At 40.0% G+C, this 27,535-nt stretch overlaps 2 protein-coding genes across 2 annotated transcripts in view; one reads left to right on the top strand and one right to left on the bottom strand.

Annotated features, from left to right (window-relative positions):
* Window positions 1–12,647, top strand: part of LAMB1 (laminin subunit beta 1) — a 43,349-nt gene extending 30,702 nt beyond the window's left edge. The window contains exons 23-31 of the mRNA XM_026868347.1: window positions 1,426–1,610; window positions 2,839–3,080; window positions 5,139–5,342; window positions 5,717–5,861; window positions 6,621–6,828; window positions 7,037–7,178; window positions 7,991–8,167; window positions 9,430–9,589; window positions 10,427–12,647. Coding sequence (XP_026724148.1) covers window positions 1,426–1,610; window positions 2,839–3,080; window positions 5,139–5,342; window positions 5,717–5,861; window positions 6,621–6,828; window positions 7,037–7,178; window positions 7,991–8,167; window positions 9,430–9,589; window positions 10,427–10,563 — 1,600 coding nt within the window. The 3' untranslated portion in view covers window positions 10,564–12,647. The remainder of the gene's footprint in view (window positions 1–1,425; window positions 1,611–2,838; window positions 3,081–5,138; window positions 5,343–5,716; window positions 5,862–6,620; window positions 6,829–7,036; window positions 7,179–7,990; window positions 8,168–9,429; window positions 9,590–10,426) is intronic.
* Window positions 12,648–12,799: 152 nt separating this feature from the next.
* On the bottom strand, window positions 12,800–26,822 carry DLD (dihydrolipoamide dehydrogenase). The gene is made up of 13 exons (XM_026868348.1): window positions 26,699–26,822; window positions 25,834–25,913; window positions 23,012–23,080; window positions 20,602–20,671; window positions 20,148–20,248; window positions 19,660–19,803; window positions 19,396–19,497; window positions 18,039–18,229; window positions 16,519–16,689; window positions 15,948–16,137; window positions 15,415–15,552; window positions 13,908–13,997; window positions 12,800–13,803 (listed from the first exon to the last, which is right to left on the bottom strand). The coding sequence occupies exons 5-13, from the start codon at window positions 20,217–20,219 to the stop codon at window positions 13,738–13,740; spliced, it is 1,164 nt and encodes a 387-aa protein (XP_026724149.1). The 5' UTR covers window positions 20,220–20,248; window positions 20,602–20,671; window positions 23,012–23,080; window positions 25,834–25,913; window positions 26,699–26,822; the 3' UTR covers window positions 12,800–13,737.
* Between the last annotated feature and the right edge of the window lie 713 nt (window positions 26,823–27,535).

Raw genomic sequence — 27,535 nt, forward strand, 5'->3', positions numbered from 1 at the left:
CCCGCTGCGCACCAGGCAGCTAATTACCACAGAGCCACTCATGCTTACCCCGCGCCCCCCCGGGGCAAAGGACAAACACTGCTATTATGTGAGAGAATGAGGAGGGGAGAGATTAAATTCCTGGATTTCCGTGTGTGACTGATGAGTTGGAAACTTGGGCTCCTTTCTGCACTCTGAGCATGTGTGGGGGGAAGCACCAACTTTATAACAAGGATTGTTTCCATTTTGCTCAGGATAGGAGCCTTTTATTTTGGTTTAGGACTAAGGATACAAAAGATGGTAGTTTATGCTTTTGGAGATGGGGCAGTTGAAAATCAGGCAGGATTACATATGCTTTCTAGCACTATGTACAACTGCTGAGACTTGCTCGTGCATTGTAAAGGGGACTGCACAAAGCAAAGGGACAAGGATTAAAGCACAAATGTCTCAATTAGGGATACACTTCTGTCCTGCAGCTCCCTCCCTGCAGTTCGAGAGCTGGGGGTTGCTACTGCATTTGGGCTCTGTGTGTACTGAAGTAGGTCAGAGCAGCTGTTTTTTCCTAACATATATATATATATATATATATATATATATATTCTTGCTCCTCTCTAGCTGTACAGAAGTAGTACTGGGCTTTGGAGGACTCCTGGAAAACAGCAGGGTCTTGGGCTATTGAGAGTGCTGTAAATTGATCAATACTGCCTGATTCTTTCAGAATGAGGAAATGCTGGGTTCAGTGGGATCACCATGGATGGGAATAGCTTCCTATGCCCACTTCTGTTCTGCAGCAGCACTGACGTGTTACATACACTTGCTTTTTCCTTTTAGGGTTATCCCACTGGCTAAAACCTGCTCTGTGGCTCACTGAGGCCATCCTGAATGCTGAGGGCGGGAAGTTTACTTTCATAGCCCTAGAGAAACGGCTGGTGAGGGGGGATCTTTATAGACAAGTTAAAAGAATCCATTGTGTTAAAACTAAGGGTTTCTCCCCCCGCTTCCTGAAGTTCAAATCTGTCCCATGAGCTCGTAGTAATCAAAACTGCATTTGTAGCTGTGTGGGATGGGAAGCAAATTATGTATGGATCATAGTAGTCAACTCTGACCCATGCAGTTGCCATGATACAAGAGAATTACACCAGTCCTCTGGAATCTGCCTCCAGTTAATCTTACACAAAGCAGCTGTTTTCTGAGCAATTTGGTGCTTTGAGTTTATAAACGTGCTGTAGATTAAAAAGTAGTTTTGTATGATAAAGGAAACAGACCAGTATTCTAGATAGGCATGTTGTTACAAATCACTTACAGCTCTGACAAGGGAGGACAGGTCCTGCCGTGGGAGAAGCTCAGCACAGCACGGCTTTAACCACCACTCTTCAGTAAAGTGAAACACTGAGGCTTACAACCCTTCCTCCTCCCCCTCTTGAGTCCTGTGCCTCTGTTTTACAGAAAGCTGACAGCAGATGTTACAGTTAAGATAGCTGACATAGAAGAAAACCTGTCAGCCTTATCTGTGAAGAGCAATAGCACAGACACTGACCTGAGTGCGCTGGAGACAGATGCCAAAAGCCTAGACCATGTCGTGAAAGAACTTGCAGAACAGCTAGAGTTCATCAAGATCTCTGATGTTCGGGGTAAGTGTCACAGAGAGGGGGAGAAAGCAGTGGGGTGGCCAAAGATTTAATTAGAGCATGGCCTTAAAATACCAGGTTAATCTTCTAACTTGTAATAAAACACAGTTCCTAGGAGGGCAGCTTCTTTTTGTGCATTAGCAGAGTTGCAGATGCAGCAGGAATTTTGTTTTGCCCCCTCACCTCTTTCCCTCTGCACATTGCAAAGCTGGCTTAAGTTCTTGGGGCACAGAATTGTCTTTAAGTCTCTTCATTAAAACATTTTGGATGAGACACAACAGCTGAAAGTGCAGCAGATTCCAAGATACACCTGGACATCTCCGTTGCTCTCCCTAGTCTGTTAAATTGCTGTTCCTGGTTGCAAAAAGTACCTGAATCTTTGTGACTAAGAGCATACCGTAAGGGTCTAGTTCTTCTGAGCCACCTAAGCCTTGCATGCTCATGGGCACACTGAAATGTGCCAAGAATCAAAATTTGCTGGAGAAAGAAATCACACCAAATTCCATGGAAATTTTGAAAGCTGACTTCATTCAAGCTTGAGAGATGGGATTATATTTTTTTTAAATTTCCTGCCTGGCAGGAAGTCTGAGATTGTTTCCAGTGAATGTAAAACTTCACAGAGTGAGGCAAATAGGGTGGAGAACAGGGGAGTCCACAGCTTGTGGCAGTCTGCATAGGAAAGCTGCCGTGACGTGCAGACTGTGGCCACCCCCACAGGGTCCCTCACACCAGCTCAAGGCCTCTCCAGGAGTTGTCTAAAACTAACAGTTCCATAAATCAGCATCTTCATCAAGCAGTTGTTTCTTGGGCAAGCTCTGACCAATTTCCAAGCAGTGACTCTATAAGCCAGACATCCCAGCACAAGCAGTAAGGACTAATGGGATAAGCGAATCCTTAGACTGTTGCCCTATACACCTAAAAGGCTGGATCTCCTTTTGCCCTCAGGGCAAGCAGAATTCAGGCACTAGGGTCAGAGAAAGGTTTAACTTCAAGATCCAGCAAACTTGACACACTGTCAACCAAGCAAAAAAAATGAAAAACTTTTTATTTCTTCCCCACAACAAGCCAAATGCTGTCATCCTTGCAATGGCACTGAATACAGCTGCAAAGGCTGGTGTTTCCTTTAACTTGATACATTGCTAACCCTGATGTATCATCTTCCAGCCTCCATAATATAAATTACTTTGGGCTACTTCATAGATTTCTCAGCAGCTCCATCTGATTTCTGCAGGAGCCTTGGATAGTATCACCAAGTATTTCCAGATGTCCCTGGAGGCAGAGGAGAGGGTCAATGCCTCCACTGTTCACCCCGGTAGTACTGTGGAGCTGTCAGCGCAAACACGGCAGGAAGTGGAAGACTTAATCAATGAGAAGGAGGCCCAGTTCAAGGCTAAACAAGAGGAGCAGTCGCGCCTTCTGGATGAACTTGCAGGCAAGCTGCAGAGCCTGGATCTCTCCGAAGTGGCTGAGAAGGTATGCAGCTGAGAACTGCTGGTATAAAACCTGTAGCAAAAATAAAGTCAGGTTTGTGGAGAAGCAATGGGTGGAAAGGAATTGTTTAGGGCTTGGCAGTCTGAGATAATGCTGTTTGTTCATGAAAAAATGTACATCTTTTGGGTGATGGGGTATTTTGTGGGCTAGAACAGGGCTGTTTACTTGGTGGGCTCTGAGACCTAGTGGCTTTCAGGCACAGCCCTTCATGCTGGTCTCCCTGCTACCCTTCCCAGCCCCAACAGAGCGCCCATCTTTTCATCCCCCCTCCTTCAACCCTTTGCTGTGGACAGAGCTTCCACATGCAGAAAGTGTAGCAAGTCTGCTGGCCTGAGAGCCAGCCTCTTAACGCCTGTCCTCAGCTCAGGTGCTTGCTTTCTCTAGGCTCCTCTCTTCCTTTTTGCAGCTCCACAGGGTACACGCTATGCCTGTGCAGTGCCCATGCAGGCAGCACTTCTGCTTGCACTGACGGGCTGCCCTCTTTGGCATCACTGCTCTCCCGTCCTTGTGCTTCAGACAAAGCAGAACTTACAGGGAGCTAGAGTCAAAAGGGCATTTTCTCCGTTGAAGCTGCCTGCTCATCTGTAAATATGATCAAGGGTGGCTTTTTCTTGGGAGAGGCTGGGTGTTCCCTTAGTTTTCCTTTGAAGTCGGCCAGCTGCATTCAGAGAACAATCCTGCGTGAAGGCAGGCTGCAGGGGACTGCTCATTAACTCCCCTGGGCAGGCCAGGCCTCTGTTAGAGGATGAGTTCTTCACATGCTGAATTGTCCCCGTCCTTTATAACTACCATCATCTCTCCCAACTCCCCCAGCCCTCCTTTCTTCTCCTGAGGGATGAAAGAGGCATCTTTTTGTTTAGTTTCCCTTCCCCTACATTCCTGCCTAACTCTTTTTGAGGACTGAAAATCTTGGGTAGATGTTTATCAAAGCCATAAACACTGAGTTGCTTGGAGGTGTAATCACAGGACACCAAAAAAAACCTTTTTGCTTTCTAGCTACTGCTGGTTTGCATGCCAAACAGGTAAGAGGGACTCATTTACACTTCACAGGAGACAGCTGCAGCTAACTTGGCACAGCCCCTAGGTTTTCCCTGAGAGATTTTTTTGGCTGCAAAGTATGTAGGTTAGTGACTATCATTTGGCAAAAGGGGTGGAGTGGAAAGGGAAAACCTCAAAAGAATGGGGAATTTTCCAGTTTTCCCTCTGGCTAAAACAATTCCTAAGTGATTTCATTGTCCAGACAATTGACCAAGCAGTGGATAATTCAGTACAAATATTGCTGATTGAAAGAGGTTGGGGTTTTTGTGTTGTTTTTTTTTTTTTTTAAAAAAAAAAAGAGCCTACCCTGAAATTTTCTGTGAGAACACATCCTTGACAACGATTCACAGATTGGAAAGTGTTCTGGAAATATGAAATCAGAGCAAACATTTGGTGAAAGGGAATGGGACAGCTTTTCAAGGGAGATGAAAAAAAGTTTCCTGTTCAACTTGGAGCACTTCAGCTTCTTCGTATTTCATTTCTAGGGCATTAGAGCAAAAGAAAAGATACTACTGTGGACAAAACACTTTATTCCTTACAAAATAGCTTCTTGGGTTGGCCAGTTTTCCTTCCAACAGTAGTGAAGACTGATTGCAAACAAAAGGCATACAGACAGTAGTAGCTTCCAGCTTGAAATCAAACCTTAATTACAGCTTTCCAGTGAAAGGTGATGTACAGGAAAAGTAGAGATAAAGGTGCAGCAAGGCTCCCCTCATAACCTCCAGCTACTTCAGCATCAGGGAGCTGCTATTTGCAACTGAGTTGAAGGCAGGAAGGTGCAGGGGGCACAGAAGAAAGATTTAAGTCATGTTGGTGTGGCCCTGCAGCAGGAACCACCTCCTGCTTGCAGCTCTACTTCAGCTTCCTTCCCCAGGCTACTTGGGATGCCACTGCACGGGGCAGAAACACCACAGCGTAGAGCAGTGTCCAACCGCATCCCCCTCGCTGCTCAGCAATGGAAATAAAGCTGTGACTGCTTCCCTTTCTAACATGTCTCTGCAGACGTGTGGCACACCTGCGGGAGCCTCTTGTGCCGAGTCCGAGTGTGGCGGGTTAAACTGTCGAACAGATGATGGAAGGAAGAAGTGCGGAGGACCGGGCTGCGAGGGGCTGGTGACCGTAGCTCACAACGCCTGGCAGAAAGCCATGGATTTTGACAGAGACATCCTTAGTGCATTAGCAGAAGTTGAGCAACTCTCCAGAATGGTAATACGCCACATCCATTGTTAAAAGTTTTAAAAAAAAAATTCTTTGGTTGTAACACAGTAATTGACAAAGTATGTGCCTGGCTTACTTCAAAATACTTCTCTTCAGTTGCGTAACCTCATCGTGCTTGTAAAGATCCTCCAAAAGGGAGCTTGCAAAGTGAGGCTTCATGAATAACTAAACATTGGCCTGAGTTGTTTAAACTAGCATTGGTGGTATGGATCATGGCCAGCTTTTAAAAGTGTTCTGTGAGTTTTATGAGAAAAAGCATTTCTCATTACTATTGCCTCTGACTCTAGCTGAATTTCTGTTTTAAAATGGGCCTTAAAGCATAAGCAGATATGCCATCAATCCTTTTATTTTCCTCTCTTTAGGTTTCTGAGGCAAAACAGAGAGCTGATGAAGCAAAACAAAATGCACAAGCAGTTTTGCTTAAAACCAATGCTACGAAAGAACAAGTGGACAGAAGCAATGAAGATCTGAGAAATCTGATTAAACAGATTAGAGACTTCCTCATGCGTAAAAACCTTACATTTAAATTATATTTTAATTCTGGGTTTGTGAAAACTATCTTTAGCTCTGAATCAGCCTCTAAAGGGTAATGCAATAGCTGTGTCTCCTCCCACCACCCCTTTCAGCCAGACTTAGTGCGTGATGAAATCTGGAAACAAGAGAAAACCAAGACAATAGGAAAGTGAGAGCAAAGTGTGACATGTTCTTGTGTTCACTTCAGCTGAGGCTGTTGTACTGCTGTGGTTTGCCAAGTGTGTTCTTAAGTTTTGGCTAGAAAGACATAGTACTATTAAAGGGGAGGAAAGTCAGAAACTGTGAGTTTATCTCTCTGAGAAAGCACGTAAAGGTTAAATGAGGGCCTTGTTCATTAGCAAGCGGCAGCATGGCAAACCCCTTCCTTCCCTGTTTGCACAAGGCTGAGTATACTGTTAGCACAAATACATTTACATGCAGCTCTTGGCCACTGTTTCCTGTGGGCTCATGTTTTCCCCTCAGCCCCAGTGTGGTGTAGCTAATGACCAAGATCATCAAATGGCTTCCAAGAACGTCATGCCAGCAGGGCCTACACGCCTGCTGGGCCTCTCCTGAGAGGAAAGTTTCTCCTTAAGGAAGCAGTTTTAACACCTTGGTTTTCCATAAGTCTGGGGGAGGATATGTTCCCATTATTCTCCTTCTTAAAGGAGCAACTGGCCAAGAATTTGAATACTAAGACTTGACAGAGGGAAGCTTTTTCTCACATCTTTGTCATTTGTGTCCATCCACTAGAAGACAGTGCTGACCTGGATAGCATTGAGGCGGTGGCTAATGAAGTGCTGAACATGGACATGCCAAGCACCCCCCAGCAGCTGCAAGCCCTGACAGAAGATATTCGTGAGCGTGTGGAAAGCCTTTCTGATGTTGAGGTCATTCTGCAGCAGAGTGCTGGAGACATTGCCAGAGCAGAAATGCTCCTGGAAGAAGCTAAAAAAGCAAGGTATGCAACCCTGTTCTGTATGAGCTGCTCTCCATCACCGAGTGCTTGAACAAGACTTTGATTTCATTGTATCAGAAAACACAGAGTTTAACTTTCCCCAATGTAGATTCTCATTCCTCCAAAAATGGCCCTTTGCAATATAAGGCTAGTTATTTTTTCAGTTCTAAAGTAAAAGCATTTTTAGCATTAACATAGTTTTGCTCAACAGCAAAGGTGCAACAGATGTTAAAGTCACTGCAGACATGGTAAAAGCAGCACTAGAAGAGGCTGAAAAAGCTCAAAATGCAGCTGAAAAAGCCATCAAACAAGCTGATGAAGATATTAAAGGAACTCAAGACCTGCTGACCTCGGTGAGCTCTTTACAAGTGTTTCTTAAGATATCGAAACAGAACCAAATCTGATACTTAGGAAGTGATGAAAGCCTGTCTAGGGAAGGCTCTTGGCTACTGCAAATCAGAGACTGTACTTATGTAAATCTAAACCATTGCTGCCTTCACATCAACTTTTGAGTTAGTATGACAGATGCTAGGGGACCATTTGCTCTTAAAAAAAGCCCCCGAAACAAACCAAAAGCCTTTTCTCACCCCATGTGCTGCACCACTAAAGTTAAATGAGCAAGACTGTAGACCTCTAAGACCTGTCCACCACACTGGCAGTGTACTGGTGTAGCCACACTATCAGCCTTGTCCACCACTGCAGCACCAGACTAAAATGAATAAATGCTGGATTAACATGGTAATTGCTGTAGTCTTGACAGACAATGTTATTTTCAGAGTTCATCTCAAAGCCCTTACGAGACCATAGTGATATCTGTATGCATGAAGCTTGGCCAGCTTAGAAGACATGCAGCTTCATATGTCCATTATTATATAGAGTCAAATGTCTGAAGTTTTGCCTGTGGATTAGGCAACTCTTGCATGCGTAATGCAACTAAGTATTTTTAAACCGTGTTCCTTAATGCTTTTGTAGCCCCCTATGTACCCCATCTTCAGTGGGCTCTTTCACCCTGACTGCAATTGGACATTTTCAGCAAAACTAACACACTGGGGTTTGTATCAGATCTATGCACATGAACTAATTAGTTGATCAGGGCTTATCCAGAATGTTTAGTGTTATATTCAGCGTCTTTCAAAAGTGTAACTCTCATCCTTCCTTCTGCTAGATTGAATCCGAAAATGCAGCATCTGAAGAAACACTGAACAATGCTACCTTACGTCTGTTTGAGCTAGAGAAGAGTGTTGAAGACCTTAAGCAAAAGGCTGCTACAAATTCAGAGACTGTGGACAACATAGAAGAAAAAATTGTTACTGCAAAACGAAATGCTGAAGAAGTTAAAAAGGTGAGAAACTTGGGAAAGATGCTGAGGGAAAGTCAACAAAACCCTGACCCGTTTGGCTAAAGGAACATTAATGACACGTGAGCCATTTCATTTATTGGTCAAGAACTGGGGACAAAAAAAAAAAAAAAAAGCACTTAACGCACTTACCAAAGATAGCTGCTTTTTAATTACTTTGGTACCAGATACAGAGAGAATGAAGTATTGGAAGTTTTCAGGTTTTAAAATAGCTGCAGGAAACCTATCATGCTGTCACACAGTCAGCCTTTCATGGATTTATTTCTGTCCCTCAGCTTTATTATCTGCCACAGGACAACTGGTAAGTTTTTTTCCTCTTGTATAGAGTATTTCTGGGTTTATGGCAATGATAGGTTCAGGACAAACAATGTGAAATTTGGCATATACAGAATCAAGTGACAGAAAAACTGTTAGCTCAAACCAAAGTAATTTCTAAATATCAGAGATGCAAAATTTGCTGTGACCATTGGCATTGCTCCCAGTGTCCGCTACACATATTCGTAACAGCAAAAGAATGCTCGTTAACAAACAATTGATAAATCTGCCAAAGGAAGTTTCATTGCTCCACTCTGTTGTCTATAGTTAGCCCACTGGTCTCCAGGGAGGCATTTTCTGCCCAGAAAGATGTATTATCCATCAAATCAATTATTTACAAACACTAAGTAGTATTTCAGGTGGCTGTCAAGTAAACACAAGAGACTTCCAGTACTGATGCAACTTAATTTACTTACTGGTTGAATTCAGTTAGGTCATAGGACTTACTAATCTTAACCTCACAGAGAAAAGCACAGCTGAGAAACCAACCTCGTGACTTCTCCAGCACCTTCATATAGGCAAACTAGGCAGTTGTTCTCCTTCCTGAAAGGTCAACAGGGGTATTCCACCCCAAATGCAAGCATTCAAGTAGAAGCAGTGCCAGTCCCTTACCACATGTGGCTTTCCAGCTGTACTAGGGGCCACAGCTTCCTTTAGAATTGTGTAACTGAATCCCATAAACCCTTGTCATCAGTATTAAAGTTGTAAAACAGCCACAGATCTGCAAAAGGGCAACTGATGACTCTTCACCCCAACTCTTACAGTCTTGAATATTAAGTAGGAAATACCCCAGCACTGTTTCTACTTTTGTTAACTGAGCTAACGGCAGTCTCTCCCTACTCACTGGTTCGTAAAGAAAGGGAGGAAATGCAAACCCCCGCTGTATTGTCTTTTGAATGAGCTCCATCTTGTGCTTGAATCTGGAACAACAGGTCCTCAACACCGAGCTGAACGACAAGTATAAAACGGTGGAAGACCTCATTGCCAAGACGACAGAAGAGTCGGCTGATGCTAGGAGGAAAGCTGGCATGTTGCAAGATGAAGCTAAAGCCTTGTTGGCTCAAGCGAACAGCAAACTCCAGCTGCTCAAAGGTAAGGCTGTTCTGAGGAGGTAAGGCATCTTAGAATGTGAAGCCATTTCATGCTGTTAAACTGGCTATTCATCAGCAGTAGGAAAAAAAAAAAGGAAGGTAATTCTTTGTTACTGAGGTTTTATCTGCTTTCCTTATTGTTATGGATACAACATAGTCTTTTGAAAAGAAGCTGAAACTTAAGTGAGACCCACACTTCTGGTATGGCACCACTGACTGCTCCAAGAACCACTGCAGGCAAGGACCATGACTACTATGCAAGGACAAACCCATTCAAGCAAGATCCCCACCTTCAAACATACACCCCCCACCCACCCTGGAAAGCTAGCAAAACAAAAGATAATCAGGATATGTCAGTCCCAGTTCACAAATTAATTTAACATTACTACTGACAATTAAAGCTGACTGAAACCGGAGGGGGCAATCTGCCCATAGCTACCAGGGAGGGAGCTAAGTTTTCCTTCCATTTTTGCCAGGCCAGGAACTCATTCTTCCCCTGCTCCTGCACAGTTACAATAACCCACTGAATAGTCAACCATAACAAGCCAAAACATTTCACTGTTCTGCAAAATCTACCGTAGAGAATGACAATTACTTTCATGAACCAAAAGTATACTTTCGGATTTCCACTTAGGGAAAATTACTTCCTTGTTGCTTTATGTCCCAATGTTAAACAAACAAAAAGGTGCCATTCCAGTCTTTTTTTTTTTTTTTAATCGGATTCTCTTCCATAATAAAAATAAATTTGAATAGTAGTTTATCCATAACTATAATGGTTTAATTTCACTGTATTACAACACCCCTAATTAAGCTGCTTTTCCCCTTCCTTTGCTGACAGACTTGGAAAATACGTATGAAAACAATCAAAAAGTTCTGGAAGACAAAGCCAAGCAGTTGGTGGAGCTGGAAGAGACAGTTCGCTCCCTCTTACAGACAATCAGCCAGAAAGTTGCTGTTTATAGCACTTGCTTATAAACAGGAGCAGGAAATGCTTGTGTTCAGGATGGGTTTTACAAGTATTAACACTAGTTCTTTTTGACATTACACTGAGACCTGATAAAGTAAACAGGTCTTATATTGACTTTCAAGTCACAGAACCAAAGACAAGTAACTTTTTGATGTTGAAAATAAACAGTACTTTTGTATCACTGTATGTAGCTAGTATGACTCATTAAGTTCCTTCCTATTTTCAGTAGCTGAAATGGTACATCAATTAATCCTTTAGCAAGTCTTGTTTTTAAACTGGTTAGAGATCTAATAAAATCTTGGCTCCAACTACGTAATTCTAAATAAGGGCTCCAGTTACTATGAAATATAGGATGGTCGCTCAGAACATTACAAGTGAATGAAGAAATACCATCCTTGTGTGGTTAGCTAGCATTTATGCCACAGTACCCAAAGGGATTATTTACCTTCTGCATGATACCTGTTTAGGCTTAACATTGGTTGTGTATCACCCATTATGAAACACTTGATACGTGAAGTGGAAACAGAGATCAGCACTGAAGGGGTGAATGTGGTTTACATTTCAAGCAACAAATTTATGTGATAAACCAAGCTTGGAGGATCAAGCCTCTCTGGAAGAAGAACTACAAGAAAGTTCAGAGGGCAATTAATGTGTATCAGTTAAGGAGCTGCACACAGACAGCTCTCCAAGAACAGCTTGCACTTAACAAAACACAAATAAGGTTTTTTTTTTTAAAGTGTGAGAGTAACATCCGTTCACCGCACTTAAGCTCAAAATCATCTGTAGAACAGTGCACCTTCAGACAATTGCACAGCACTGCACAAAATGATTTATAACATTCATTAGCTACACAAATTAGCATCTAGAACTGCAACATGCATTTACACATCCTGACTGCTAACTCTGACACGAGGAATACATCTGCATATATACTTTAATCAACCCCTGACCTAACCTTGACTAACATCACTGAAAGTCAGTCAGAACAATGGCAAACGCAAGAGCGGTATGTTTAAATAATTACCTCTAAGTTCCATAAGTTACAAATGCTACAGCAAAAAATCCATTACAGGAATCAATTACCGTACCAGCATCATACACTGTTTCACCACCAGTATACGTAAAAGCTGTTAAAACACAATCTGCAAACTTAGCAACATTCAGATCATCCACAGGTGGCTCAGTAGCTCATCTTACTCTTACCTTTACCAACACTCTTTGTACACTGAACTAGAACAGGAATGACAACCAGAGAAGCAACAATACAGTAACAATTTTAAGTCCTTGAATTTTATTTTCAAGTGTCTGGGAAACTATAGTCTCCAGTATGATTTTATTGGTATTCTTCACTGAAGTCTACCTGACTTTCCAAACTTCATGTAACATGAACAAATTAAGATAGAAGAATTTGTAACTGATGAACCTCAATGCGGAACTGCAATATGAATGCTGCAAGTACTGAGGGAGGCAGAGGGAGTAGATACAAAGCTGTTTCTGAAAGAGGAGGGCTTCTAGGAAGAACTTCCAAAGCACAATATTAACACTTAATAGCATTTACCTGCAGCAGGTAGAAGTGATTAGGAAATGCCAAGATCTAAGGGAAGAATCAAGTTTTTCTTTCCCTCACTATTGTCCCAACCTTTGCTCTGCTTTCAGCAGCTTCCTAACACCTGAAAGCAGATCCACATTAATTCACTTAACCCTGTATATCCATGAATTGGATCATCTCATATCCTGGTGATGAGATTAATGAGCTGTCATGGTTTAACTCCATCTACATTTAAAACAGGAGTAAAAAACAAACCAAAATGAAGAACATTGTCAGTGGAGTTTGCTCGTTAACTGATACCTTAATAAAATAGTAACACTGGCATACATTTCCATGACTCAGTATGGATAATGGATCAATACTTGAATAACCAGCTCTAAAGAAAGGTAGAAGGATATAACCATCTTGCCTATACACAAAACCAAATAGCTTTTGCACTATTTTCTGAATGTACATTGCTCATTCTGTTGGCATAATGAAAAAAATGGTATGCACAGTACTAGGAGATGTTTTCTTCAAGGCAGAACCACTTAACAAAAACAAGGAGAAGGGGCATCCTGCAACACAGAACTTAAAATGAGCTAGTGAAATTGGGCACATTCCATATATGTGTTAGGGATCTTCCAAAGTTGCCGTTAGACACTAGTAGGAGTCACAGGGCCTATCAGCAAACAAAACCCAAGGAGACCCTCCAGCCATGTTAAATATTTATTAAGCTCTCTGGCTACAGAAGAGACAGAGAGCACAAAATAGAAAACAGAAGGAGAAGAAAATATGTCTTAATTGTGTGGAGAGCTGATACTGCAGCCTTCATGTGTGGAAGGTGCAAAATAACCCTCATGTCATAGCACTTAACAGCAAGTACTGCTCCACTACCCAGTTTTAGCATTTCAACTTTAAGTGAGTTGGACAGCTTTAAAACCAAAAAAAAATTAAGTAGCAGTAAGATTAATTTTTCTTCAGTCTTTCATTTCTCCATCAGCACTCGATTATTCCCAGTGAGTTTTCAATATGAAAACATGACGTGGAGAATCATACACACACAGAGTAAATTTATCTTTAAAAAGTCAATATAATTTTAATTGATCTATACCAGCCCCTCTTCTCCCAACATCCTAACACTACTAGGTCAAAACAAGTTTGGTACTTGTATGTAAGAAGTAGGTTAAATAATGAAGTTAATCCTTTCAGAAAGAAACACATTTTTGTGCGGAAGTGACAGTGGCATTTTAAGTGCCAGCGACATTTTAAGTGCCAGCGTTCAACTGGTGTAGTCTATCACTACTTCAAATAAGAAAACACCAGGTATGCTAGACACCTACCCAGAGTTTTGACCAGCACACCTGATAATCCCATGCAGCAGCAAAATGTTTGGTTTTGAAAAAGAGAAGAGTTCTGTCAGGCTGTTTTTCTGCAACATTCATCATGTAAATAAACATATAATTTTAAGTATTTCATTTACAGAGACGAGATAATTTCCACTTGTTCCAAACTCTACTTGTTTGAATATCTGACGTTTAAAATGATACTATTTTCTTAATTCAGTCCTAAAATCCTCACTCAGCCCTCCATAAGGGCCCAGAGTCCACTTTCAGAGATGTATTATGCATGTACAGAGATCTGCCCTTTCATTTTAGAAGTTGATAGCTTTGCCAAAAGATGCTGCTAGGTTTGCTTCCCTGAAGGCTTCTGACACTGTCTGTAGAGAGCAAAGACAAAAAGGTACAAGTCATTAATAGTTACATGAAATTACAGCATGCCTGTGCAACCCGGGTATTCCAAGTCTGTTTAGAAAAAACTTACTGGATGGGCATGGCAAACTCTGGCTATGTCTTCACATGATGCTCCATATTCCATAGCAAGGGCAGCTTCATTAACCATTTCACCAGCACCCTGTAATTTAATGGTATTTGTAATTAGCACAAATCTTTATGCAGTTATCCAGGTTCTCCTGAATCAGTAACAGCTTGTAAATAAGCACCTTTTTCAAAAGAAGAAAAGCTGTATTATAACTAGCACGTCAGCTGTGTTCTAATTTAAGTCGTAAATGCTTAATCTACTTGGTGACTGTGCTGAAGCTTACTGTAAATCTAAACATAATTCTTCATGAAAGTATTTTTTCTCTTATTACTGAGAGTTGTTTAAAATCTGGGCATTTTTCCACTGGTCAGATAATACCCACACTCTCAAAGCTACATTATGACTGCTGAAACCTCCCCAAAACTTCAATGCCCTCCTGGCAATTTAAATAGATAACTAGATAAACAAAGCATGTTACTACATCCGTACCCTCATTTTAATTTGTTGTATTTATGTGTATTTACTCAGAAAACATTTATTTGAGGAATCAAAAATAGTGAAATTTCCTGTTACATTTTTAGCGTTCAGATCCAGAGTCTTAAGATCTTCCCCCAGCCCTTTCTCAATGATCACACTGATAAACCCAAGTTGTGCTTCCTTTAAGGCATGTTGATTTTTAAATGACTGTCACTGTGAGAGAAAATAACTAGCGTAACATCGTATTCCTATCAGAAATTATGAGAATCGGATTCAGAAACAAAAAGCCTATCTACTAGTATTGACAATACATCCATTCATAGGAATAAAACTTCCTTTCCAGGAAAACAGAGAGCGGTGTTAGTGTCTCTCTTAAAGAAACTATACAAAGATACATGGAAGTGTTTCTGTGTACAACTTTATAAAAAAACCCCATTTAAAGCTAAGAAACAAAACAGAGAGAGATTAGGGTCTAACTTTGGTATGTACAGGATAGTGGAAAATTATACTTTTCCCAAATGGAATTTTCTGATTTCTCATCCTTACAAAGGATTTTTAATCGAAGTTGCATTAAGTTACTGACCCCAGATTTGGTGACTGCAGCGTAAGATTACCCGCTTTGCTCAAGTCTGAAGTTCGGGGGTGGGGGAGAAAATACCAGTGAAAAAGCCACAGTCTGTTCAGCTCCCTCAACTTCCAGAACTTGAGTCAACAATTTCTGCTCTTCTCTCCACTGTTTGCCAGTATTTATTTAAAAAACCCACAAACCCCAAAAAAACACTGGTCAGAGAAACCAATTAACCCTAGCCATTCTAGGAAAAAAAAAAAAATGCTGGGTCTAACACCAAAGTACCAGAAAAGTGGGAAGGAGAGCAAGGCTGCAGAAGAGAACAGTAAATAAAAATTACTATGGTAGCCTCAAATCTTCTTTTTTTTTGACAAGCATTATTTCTCCTAACATGACAACTACTGTGCAACACTAAATAAAACACCCTTACAAGGCCAAGACAGCAGCACAATTTACAATACTTACTGCGCCTAAAATGTGAGCACCCAACATCCTGTCTGTTGATTTTTGACTAAGTATCTTCACCATGCCATCTGTGTCAGCGTTAGTCTTTGCTCTACTGTTCGCAGCAAATGGAAATTTCCCAATTTTGTACTCTATACCCTACAAAACAGATGTGTTCATGAATTAGTGACCAACAGGAACAATGTAACCATACAGACAATTTGGTAAGTACAAGAACAGAAGCAATTCAACAATAGAAGACACATAAGACACACAAAGCAATGCCTAAGAACCACATAAAGGGGTGTAAGGGGGTATTAAAAAAAGATTAATTAGCAAGTGAACAATATTAACTTCTCAGAATAAAATCATTGAAGAGAACTGTGACCCTTGGGAGAGTGGCATGCAGGAGGGAATCATTCAACTGTACACCCCAAGCAATAAATTCAGATGCAGAAATTCCCCTGGAAAAAGTAGCTAGCTAAACTACTAGATCATGAAACTATGCCCAAGGTGGAAAAACAGTTTTGTCCAAGAAGAAAAAAAACCAGTACCTCTTCTTTCAACTGTTCTTCGGATTTGCCAACCCAGGCCACTTCAGGGTGAGTGTATATCACAGAGGGTACGCAGTTATAGTCAATGTGAACTGCTCCCCCAGCCATCCCTTCTACACAAAGAATGCCTTCATCCTCAGCTTTGTGGGCCAGCATAGGTCCAGCAACTACATCACCAATAGCATAGATGCTATCAGACCAATGAAACAGAATAAGACACTGTTTAAAAACATCCTAGCACACCTAGGCTACCCTATATAAGTCAGTTTGAAACATATTACTGTAAACTCTAATCAAGCAGTATAAAATGCAAAGTATAAAAGGGCAGTTTCCACAGAATGACCACACTTCAAGTACTAGTACCAGAAATACAGTGACTTTTAAGTTACAAAACTTCAAAGATTGACTAAAAATCTTTAGTTCCTGAAATAAACAGAAATCTTGAGTTTTCCTTTCAGAAAAGAAAGCTATATTCTGCAATTAAAAGAAGAAAGGGCTTTAGTAAGTTAAACTTTTAAAAATAAAGAGTTCTGCTAAAAAATAAAAGTAAAAAATACATAGTCTTACTTACTTCGGAATTTTGGTTTGGAATCTGTTATTGACTGGGATTCTCCCCCTCTTATCAAGTTCAATTCCAATATCCTCAAGACCTAGATTTTTTGTAAAAGGACGTCTACCGATGCAAACTAGGAGCACATCACAAGTTATTACTTCTGCCTTGCCACCAGCAGCAGCTTCAACACTATAGAAAAATAAGTAGCAGAAATGCTAAGCTGTAAACTCTGAACATTGTATTTCTCTGACTAGTAACTAGTATGATCCGGATGGTGATGTACTAGCTGGATCTGGCACACGAGCCACCTGCATTCAGCCTGCCCCACACATCTTCCTTGCAAGAGCTGAGGAGTAAAAGGGAAGAAGGGACAGTAACTCTTATTACATTTATTAACAACTCTTAGATACAGACATCCAACGTATATATTCACCAGCAAGTAGCATGACCTAATAGGATCAAATCTTTACAGCAAAATAATTGGTGCCAAGTACTCGACATCCAAACTATATATATTTTGGGTTGGGATATGGCCATGTATTCTGAGCAAGCTTTCTTCTGGCCCAAGAACTAAACACCTGTTAGCAACTGCCCTGCATCAGGTACATCCCTCAAGTGCATCTTTGTGCTTAACTGCACCCAGAACAAGTTCAGGAAGTGAAGGAAGTGTTTCAAAAGCATACTCCAGAACCAGAATGAAACTCTACATGTAGAAACAGACTACATGAGAGATCCAACCAGCATCAGCATGGTATATAAAGCAGGCCAAATCCAGGACATTTACAATGGTGGAGGACAGACTATCCCGAGCTATGGCAATACAGCAAGTACAAGTGACCATGTTAAGATTCCAGTGAAAACACATTTAAGCTTACTTTTGTTAAGTAACATTAAACGTCTCAGTTTTAAGAAAATGCTAACAAGAAAAAGTAGTAGCGTATACATAGGGACTCTTACAAAGCAAATTTGTTTTATGTTTCTATATTAGCTGTTCATCTGTAAGTTTTCAAAGGGCTTGAGTGTGGCCACTAAAAGACACTCTGGGGTAGTTTAATTTATTTCTACTCAAAAGCAATAAAATCTCTTGCCACACGTATTTTGAGACAAGAGGAGGTATGAACAAAATTACCCTTCCAGTAAGTGGCCAAGAATTAATGGCTTGAAAATGACTGTATGAATGATGATGACGTTTATGTTAATTATACCAGAAGCAAAGCTCTTCCATGAAAAGAATGATTTAGAGATCTGTTTTCATTACTGATCTCACTATAACACCACTGGTTCATACTAGCACACCTTCAACTCAAGTCAACAGAACCTCTCCTGTATAAGCAATCCAGGACTCAGGAAACCCAAAATTATGAGTTCTCTAAATTACAGTACAGGATAAAAAGTAAATTTCACTAAGAATTAGGCTTCATTCTAAGTCCACATTTTCCTGTTTAAAAAATAATATCAGCCTGTATTTTTAAATAGGTTTGATGGATTGGGAGGAAGAATATATATGACATTCCCTTAGTTTTATGTTAAACACTTACGCTACATCAATTTTCCCATCTGCTTTCTTGGTAGCCCCAGTAACTTTGGTGTTCAGTTTAAACTTAAGTCCCTGTTTCTGAAGAATACGTTGGAAGTTTTTGGAGATCTCCATGTCAATTCCCATTCCACCAACATGGCCCATGAATTCAACAGCTGTCACATCTGCACCGAGGCGCTGCCAAACTGAACCCTGCAGTCACAACAATATAGATAAAAACAGTTTTTGAAAAGCAAACTTGAGATTTTTCCCAGGCTGCAAACTTTTCAAAAGCAGGACAACACATAAAAGCAAAATGATGTTTTTACAAATGTTACAATGTAGAATAAAACAAGTCCAACTTTCCCCAACCTTTCCAAGAAAAGTGGATTTATCACTGCTTGTTTGCATACCCAAAACTTCAATGACTGAATTCATAGAATTAAGGTTTTGAAGAAATAGCTAACAAAATAAATGTAAGTTAGGTATGTTTTAGGTTATAGATATAGAAAAGTTTAAAATCAAAGAATCTCACTTTACCTCAGAAAACCCAAAGGAAATTGCTTGTGGTGTTCTAACACCATTACAAATTAAATCAAAACAATACCACATCAAGGGAATTTTATGCAATAAAAACGGAACCACTGCTGCTTCTGCACATATTTATAACCATAACCACTATCATCAAATTCATGCACAAAACCCATATACACCCTATTTACCTGCAGTTACCCACATCCATCCAACACAGTATTCACTGTGCTTACTCTTTCCCTGCTGCATGGTCACCAGGATAAACAACCACTAAGCAGATGTGCAAATTTTCAAGCAGTTGCAAGACCAGCAAATACATATTCTTTTTGAACCATGTAGGTATGAGGCAAAAGGACTCAGACCAAGGTGAACTATAAAGTTTCTGCTCCTTTGGTGGTTAAGACAGAACGGGTACATTCTATCATGTAAAAATTTCTTGGGATTATCTGCTACTCACAAGAATTTATCCTGTCTTAAAATGAGCTTCCCTTGCAAAAGGAAGTTCTCTCATCTACACTAGAGCAGGTACAAACCTCAGCGAAAGTTAACACCACCACACACCCACAACCCCCTCCCCCGAAAAACCTGTATGTGAGGCCCTGTACATTCCTCTCATTTCTCTGCTTAGCTAACCATCTGCAGGAGTACTGATCCTACAAACATCCCAGCTTTTCTGGTAGAAAAGGGAACTAGCAGGCTATGACGTCTAACAGCTTCATTACAACTCACTCAACCAAACATCTGTTAAATCACAGCAACACAATCAAATATAACACAAAAAAAACCCCAACCAAAAACCTGTTCCTTCATAAATTAAAGGCCAAATGGTTTAAATATCCTCTCACCAGCTCCACACCAATAACTCCTGCACCAATGACAACCATCTTTTCAGGAACTTTTTTCAGTGACAGCGCACCAGTGGAGGACACAATATTATCTTCATCAATCTAATGACAAAAATTCACAAAGGGAGATTTACAATCTTTTTTATACATTATATATAAAACACACAGAAGGTGAAGTGCAATCAGATGCAAAAAAATATTACACATTAAATTATCTGGATACAACACACTGAAAAAAGTATCATTAAGATTTCAAATACATACAGTAATTCCAGGGAAGGGAGCAACTTCTGAGCCTGTGGCTATAAGCACATTCTTTGTATTGATGACTTGTGTACTGCCATCTTCTTTGGTTGCAGTGACTTGGTTTTTGCCAGTTATTTTTCCAAACCCAGATACATGTACAACCTTTAGTAATCAGAACACAGTAAATTCATATTCAAATTACATATAGAAGTTATGCTACATTTAACCTGAATCTCACTAATGCTTTACAGAAGCTGCTAACACATGCCTCTGCATCACCATCTGGTACAAATTGAAAAGTAACTGTATACTATTCTTTTAAGTAGATTAAGAATGAAGGAACTGTTCGTTAAAAAATTCCCTAGAAGGGAATCATTCAAATTCTGCCTTTGCCGAGTCAGTCACCTGAATTAATTTATGTGGCAAGAATACGAAAATGTAAAACGCAAGAAATTCAGATCAGAAAAAAAATCATGGACATATCTCAGTATATAATCCAAACTAACCTTATTTTGTTTAAATAAGTGAGCAATTCCACCTGTTAAGGCCTTCACTGCACCACTCTTCTGTTCCATCATCTTCTCTAGATTCAAACGGATTCCTGTAACTAAGATTAAAAACATTGCGGTGCTTTTATTTAATGGAGCTATACACAATTAACAGCTCTGACAGAGTAAGATGTGTTGAATGGCCCTACGAAACACTAAAGGTTACATTCAACATCTGCTATGTTAAAAAACAGTATTGCACTTTTCAAATATAACTTACCTATCCACAATTCAGGGTTCAAGGAACAGACATATCCCTAACCCTCCAACTGACAGATAAAAGGTAATATTTGTAAGTCTAAAAAGTTTTCTGACCAGAAAACAACAGTTATTAGGTTTGATTTATTAATTTTTCTTGCTGATGTAAGCCATTTATGTTAACAGGCACTGACTAGCTGCTCTTCATACTCACTTTCAATTCCTCTATTAGCAAAATCTTTTCCATGGGCCAAGTGATACAGATGCGAGTTGTTCAGCAAGGCCTAAAATACACATGCAAAAACGTGAATTGTGACATATGTTCATGGTTGAATTAATTATTTATTATCAGGAAAAAAGTAATTTTATGTTACTTGCAAAACATTCTCACTATTAAGAAAGTCTGGCGTACATATTTGAAAAGTTGTTTTTCAAACACAGAAATTGTACACAGTAGCTCTTACTGAGTTTTATAAAGTTACATATTTAACAAAAATAGAAAATAGTTAAATCCATATGTATTTTCTCGCTCACTTCAACAGAAATTTGAAATGATTCCAGAGGCATTAAAAAGAAAAGCAACACAGCAACAGATGTTAAGTAGAGGCAAGAAGGACAATTCTGACTGACACACAGATTTTCTTTATTACCCTAGACAAGAGGTTAGTTGTCAACAAAAAGAATACAGAAAAACTGGATGAGGAATATCTGTACTGAAATCCCTGTTAAAATTTTAGCCTGTGTAGACATATGTGAGTTAAATTTTGTAGCTGAGTTGTTGTGCTGAAGTTATTACAACTGCATTGCTAGTTGAGATGAAGCTAGATGTCTTAGAGCTAGCTCAAGTCACTGGACATTCATAATTCAAAGATAAAACTAGGGTAGTTTTTATGAGGTTGTCTATAAATCAGCAGCTTGAAATGCAGATCCTCTGTAACTGTGTTTTGATTAGAAATAGTAATACAGTTAGGGAGGGATCTTGGTAAAAAAAATTACATCTTTCACTATAGCCATTCCAAACATGAATTATTGGTATCTTTGCAAGAATGACAACAGTGCAAGTCTGCATAGACTGAAGTCTAATACAGGCACCATAAAAGAGTCAAAGCACATTTTGAGATACCTGACTTACATACACATGCTTGAGCAAAACTGTCAGAATAAAATAATTAATTTGCCCATTACACATAACTGTCACAACCCTGAATCAGTAACATTCAACATTAATTAAAGACACAGCCACCACTTAAGACTTCAGTAATTAGAAGGAAAAAAATTCCATGCCCAATGTACTATTTTGGGTGGCTTTTTGGAAAGGAGTATTTGAATAATTTGTTATTGCCTCAGTGTATACAGCCTACATATCCACTTCTTAAGAACTTTCTTGCCATTCAAAAAAATTCTGGATCGTGTGCAAGTTTAGCCCATGGATTTAGATTTTCATAAGAACTCCAAAGGTAAAAAGAAGGGGGACTTGAGAAGTTAGTTAAATAGATCCTAGCAGAGTTCCAAACTTGCAGTGTTGATCAACACATTTCTGAGTTTTAGCTCAGTATATTAAAGTACTCTGAACTTCATTAGAACTATTATTAAATTGTTCAGGAAAATCAATGTATCATTTTAAAACTTTGTATTTATACTGTATTGTCTCCTACCATGCTAATGGCACCTCTTTGAGCAAACAGATTAGAAACAGCAATACAGTTAGGAGGAGTTTGGCAAGAATATTATGTCTCTTACCTCAGCCATTACAAACCTGGCATTACCAGTGTCTTCCCTCACCTGCTGGGTGCTAATGAGACAGACTCCTTTCATCTAGCAATAACACTGTTCTTACAATACCTTAGTTCTGAAATTACTTAACACTGGATTGACCACATCAAATTATTAGGTTCTTCTGAACTTCTTATTTCACCTTTCTTTCAGAGTGCATTACCTTGGACTCTCCCCACAAGCACTACCAGCCCAACCCTCCAGACTATCTTTGGGGGCTGGTGAGAATACTAAATTAGCTTACATGACTATTTCAAGAGCTGATCAACTATGCTCCTTCTACAGTCAATGAAGAGAGACAGCTCTCTTCATGGTGCATCCAACCAAATCCAGAGTTCATGATTTTTCAGGGGTGCCCCTCTCTCTCTAATTTAGATTTACTTTCTCTGCCTCTAGAGACACAGTTCAGTATTCCTTTAGCGTAAACTACAGGTTTATTTTGAACAAACACATATTAGGCAATCAAGAACTTCACATGGTACAAGAGCTACAACTATCTGAAATAGTTAAAGTAGATTACAAGAGATACAATAACCTGCAACAATCATTACTGGTTACAACATAGACTCAACAGCTCCATACATCTGTATGTAACCTCTGGTTTTTATCCTCTTCCTCCATCTCATCTAGGAGAGCCCACAAAACAGTTTGCAAACAAACATTTCTATTGAGCAAATAATTGTGCAACCCTTTGTGTTACTTACATTTACTTGGATTCTCAGCTCATTTGGATTACAATTTCAGTTTTTAAAGTACATCAATCTTGAGAAACTCCTTCCTAACCTTTTTCCAGCTGATAAATAAAATACCTGTTGTTTTTAATGAAGTTATGACAAATTATGCACACTTACCTTGGACGGAATACATCCAACATTCAAACAGGTTCCACCTAATGTTTCATTTTTTTCTACACAGACAGTCTGAGGAAAAAGAGAGGGAAAAAGAATTTTTAAGCTATACTATGCTACCATTTCCTTACAGGATATCTCAAAAATTAGAACTGATGACAAAGGCCAGGCATTCACTCCTAGATTTATTTTGTGGCTCAGATTTTCCCTCACTCATTTTTTTTCCTAACTTAAAACCAAAATGTCTCTTTGCAACAAAATTCTCTACCAGATGAGAGCCATGTCCTCCACTGCACCATTTATACTTTCATCAAGTTTAAGTGCTGTTGTTCTACCTCAAAAGTCCACAAAGTTGCCTCAATTAAATACAACACTCAGTTCTGCGCAAGGTGGTTCTCTTACAACTAAAAATAAAAAACCTGCAAAAAATACAAATCATGCAAAAGATTGCTAAAAACAAGTAATCACAAGCACACAACAGATAAATGACCCAGCAGAGGTTAAAATTGCATGAAATCTTTTCTTTAAAGAAAACAAACCAGAACAAAACCCCTAAACAACACTTCCCTCTCTAAACACACAAACCTGCAAGACCTATTGCTATAAAGTTGTGCCAATATCTATAAAGAAAGAAAAGTCAAGTACAGCAAAACCTAGCAAAAATAAGGTCAATAGAGATGGAAAATATTTCACCTCCTTCTCATCAACTTGTCAACACCAAAGTGTGCAATGGAAAAAAACAACCGACAAAACTTCAACTAAAAAACAGATCGCTTGGGGGAGAAGAAAGTATTGTAAACCTTACTTCTAGAAGCAGAAGAATTGGCATCTCCTTAACTACAAGGTGTACATATGCTCAAAATAGCAGTTCCTTGGTTTATACTCTTTAAGAGCTCCAATCTGCTGAGAAGTGACTACACAAGTGGAAGACTTTCATCATTTCCTTAAAGTGCTGCTTTTGTGCTCAAGTAGAGGTGATGGTAACAGAACTCACCATATCAAACCACAGAAATACACTGAGAAATGCTGATTCCCTATCTACCCTTCCTCCTGCTTTAAGCATATGAATGCATGAGAAATGATCTAAGGGCTTTAAAATCTGCACTGTGATCAAATGGCACCAGGCTGGTAAGGAGATTCTGTCTCATCCACTTCACATCAACTTCACCAACCAGGCCAAGCAAAGCTGTTGAAAAGCCAATACTCAGAGAACACTGTTGGCAATGTGGGATGCTGTGGTAGTGACACAAGGGCCTAACACTTGTGCTAGCAGATGTAGCACTAAAATTGAAGGTTAAACAGTAATTCAGTAGACCACACTCAAGTTCTTCCATGGATGGTGTAACTATAGAATCTATCTTTTTGCCAGTCTCACAAAAACAAATCCTCTTCCTCAAGGACAACATAAACATTCTTCGTGTTTATTCAGTGTTACAGGTGACACATGCAAGCATGTCCAAGTGTTTGCCACCAACTAGCTGTGAAGCTATAACAAAAGGAAGTATAACAAAATTTTTTTTCTATGATGAAAAACAGAATCCAGGACAGTTTTTAACCTCCTTGTATACAGTACCGTAATCACAGATATGAAGGATCTGAGGACAGCATTGCTCCAAGAAAAGCAGGCGTACAGCCACAAAAAGTAGCTTTAGACTAAACATGAACTTATGTAGCAGAAGGCCTCAACCTCAATTAAAACCTGTAGCACTGAGCAGCTTTCTTCTGGGAGTAATGGCCAATGAGGGACAACACTCAGAATTACCAAAAAGTTTAGGTCGAAGGGACCTCCTCTGGAGGCCATCTAGTCAAGCCTCCTGCTCCAAACACAGTCAACATTGAAGATGTATCAGTTGGCTCAGGACCTTGTACAGCCAAGTTCTGAAAATATCCAAGGATGAAGACTACACACTATCTGGGCCCCTCCATTCATCAGCAGGAGTTCGAGCCTTTACCAGGTGGTCTTGTTTTTGTCATGAAATCCAGCTATCATAATTCAGAATCATTGGGACATATCAGCCAGCAGGAACATGCTCAAGACTGCTAGGACCACCTTCTCAGATTTCAAAATAATTACAGGAATAATGCACAGTGCCAAGAGAGTAAGTTGGTCTCATATTAAGGAGTGAAGGTAAAAAAACACCTTGCTGAAGTCATGCTCCACATTTTCATGTTTGTAAAATCTGAAATGCATTATGCACATACAACTCTCACAATACTCAATTACATCACACATAATTAGTACACATCAGATAAAAGTTGCCTCTTTTAAAAGGTATTCGAATACAACAGACAGAACAGAGATGAACATAAATAAATGTAAATGAGATACTACAGTATTTCTACAGACATATTTTTGCCTCTAAAATTCTCACATGTCAATGGAATTCCTCTACTCATATTCAAAAGCACATCAGTTTGGGGTTTTTTTTCCCCTCTTTGGTCTGTCTGTTCTTCACAACAGTTTTCCAGTGGCCTTTTTGTCACTGTCTGTTTTCCTTTCTCTTTTCTTTGTTGGGAGAAAAACTCCTTCCTAGCATTCTTCTCCCACCTCCTCTTCCACAAAAGTAAAGCCCACCTCAGTTATCTCTTCCAATCAAAAGCAAGCTGTCCTGAGCAGCTCTGTCAGTAGCAGGGCTACAGACAGTAATGGCTTCACAGCTCCATTTCAACTTCTGTATAATCCAGGTAAGAAAGGCAAAGAAAGATTACTGACGTCAACAGTATCTGGTGGCCCAAGATGCAACAGAAGAATTTCAGTATCACACAAACACCTCTGAAGTTCATCTGAATTAATATTCTGCTATCTGAGCGAGGTCTCATCTTACCTTAAAACCAAGCTGAGCTGCTTTGATAGCAGCAACATACCCTCCAGGACCAGAGCCAATAACTGTGACATCTGCATCAACTGAAACAGAGAACATTTGAGATATTTTTGTTTCAGCAATTACATTTTTTCTGCAGGAATACCAGTTTATTATTGCTGAAATAACTTATGTTTGAAATATATATTTTTTTAAATTAAAATAGCTATAAAAAATGATGCAACTTAATAAACTAGGTTTATATAAGTAATTACATCTCACATCTGAAAGTAACTTTCTGGGCAAAAGGAAAGGTTGCATGGAGGTACTCACTTTGCAATAAAAACAGCCAGTCTTTAATTTTACAGGCAAAATAATGTAAAAGGAAATGAAGAAACTGAATTCTGCCTGACCCATTCCTCTTGCTATATAAACCCTTTAAGAATTTAACCCAAGATATCTGCATAGTTTATTAGAGCATTTTTCCAGCATAGCTTCTAATGATGTTTCATGCAAAAGGTAAATGCCTACCAAACGTCATAAAATCAGTAGTTTATACAGCGGAAACAGATATCTCTTCAACTTCTACTGATTATGAACGCAGCAGAAGCTATGAACTTTGTACCTAATCCATATCTCATAACCACAATCTCCTTTGGAATATTAATTATTATCACTGTTCTTATGTTATATAAAGTTCAACTTCTATTGATCGCTTTAGCTTGATTATAAGGCAAACAAGCCACTACTTTTCATATAAATCTCCATACTGACATGGATTCCACTGCCACCTGGAAGACTGACTTCTGAGTTAGAAGCACTGCTTTGTTTTTTGCAGTTTTTCAGGGGGATTTTTTTTTGTCCAAAGAAATTCTTCACAATTAACTACCTTGATCAGCGAAAGTCCTTTGTGACACTGCACAAATTCCCTGGAGACCATGATGAATTCTCTCAAAATGGCTTCTCTAGAAAGGGAAAAAAAAAATTAAAGTCTTAGAAGTTGAGGTCTACCCTTGAAGAAAAATAAGCATTCAGCCCCACACAGGCAAACACAGTTACAGGCACCAGTTAACCAAAACAGGAACAACATGACTGAAGCGAGGTGGAGGGCACCGAGTGGAGCAAGAGGTAGAAGTCACTCTGCCATTTACCGGCTGTACAACTTTAGCCGATCATTACGCCTGTTTTCATGCCAGCCTTGCCTAAGGCTGCCTCTAACTACACAAACTTTCAACTCTTCATCCGAGACTCTCAAACCACTTAATGATATAAATTAGGCAACCACAGGAGTTTATGAAGTCTTGTTGTTCCATAACCATCCCCTTTGGCCATTCCTGTGACCAGGCAACATCTCAGAGGTGGTTTTGGAGGGCAAGATTTTTCAAACTGCAATGGGATTGCTAGAAGCATCTCACGGGCCGATCACCCTGTCACTGGAATAGAGGATGCCCCCGAAAGTATTCTGAAGCCCCAGTGCCGCCCAAAAGGCGGGAAGCGGCCCTCTGACAGCGGGCGGTTTCCCACCACCACAGAGGTACCCGCCCTCACTCCCGACCCCGCCCGGCCGCTCCCTCCGGGGCCGGCGCAGCCCTCCGCCGCTCCCGGGAGGACCCGCACCAACAAATGACGGGGCAGCAGGGACGAGGCCCCGAGCCCGCTCCTCCCGGGGCGGCGAAACGACCGCCGGGAGCCAGGCGACACCGCGGCACCTCAGCCGAGCCGAGGC

This window comes from Athene cunicularia (assembly GCF_003259725.1).
Source record: "Athene cunicularia isolate RWA chromosome 1 unlocalized genomic scaffold, athCun1 chr1_part2, whole genome shotgun sequence".
Lineage (NCBI taxonomy): Eukaryota > Metazoa > Chordata > Aves > Strigiformes > Strigidae > Athene > Athene cunicularia.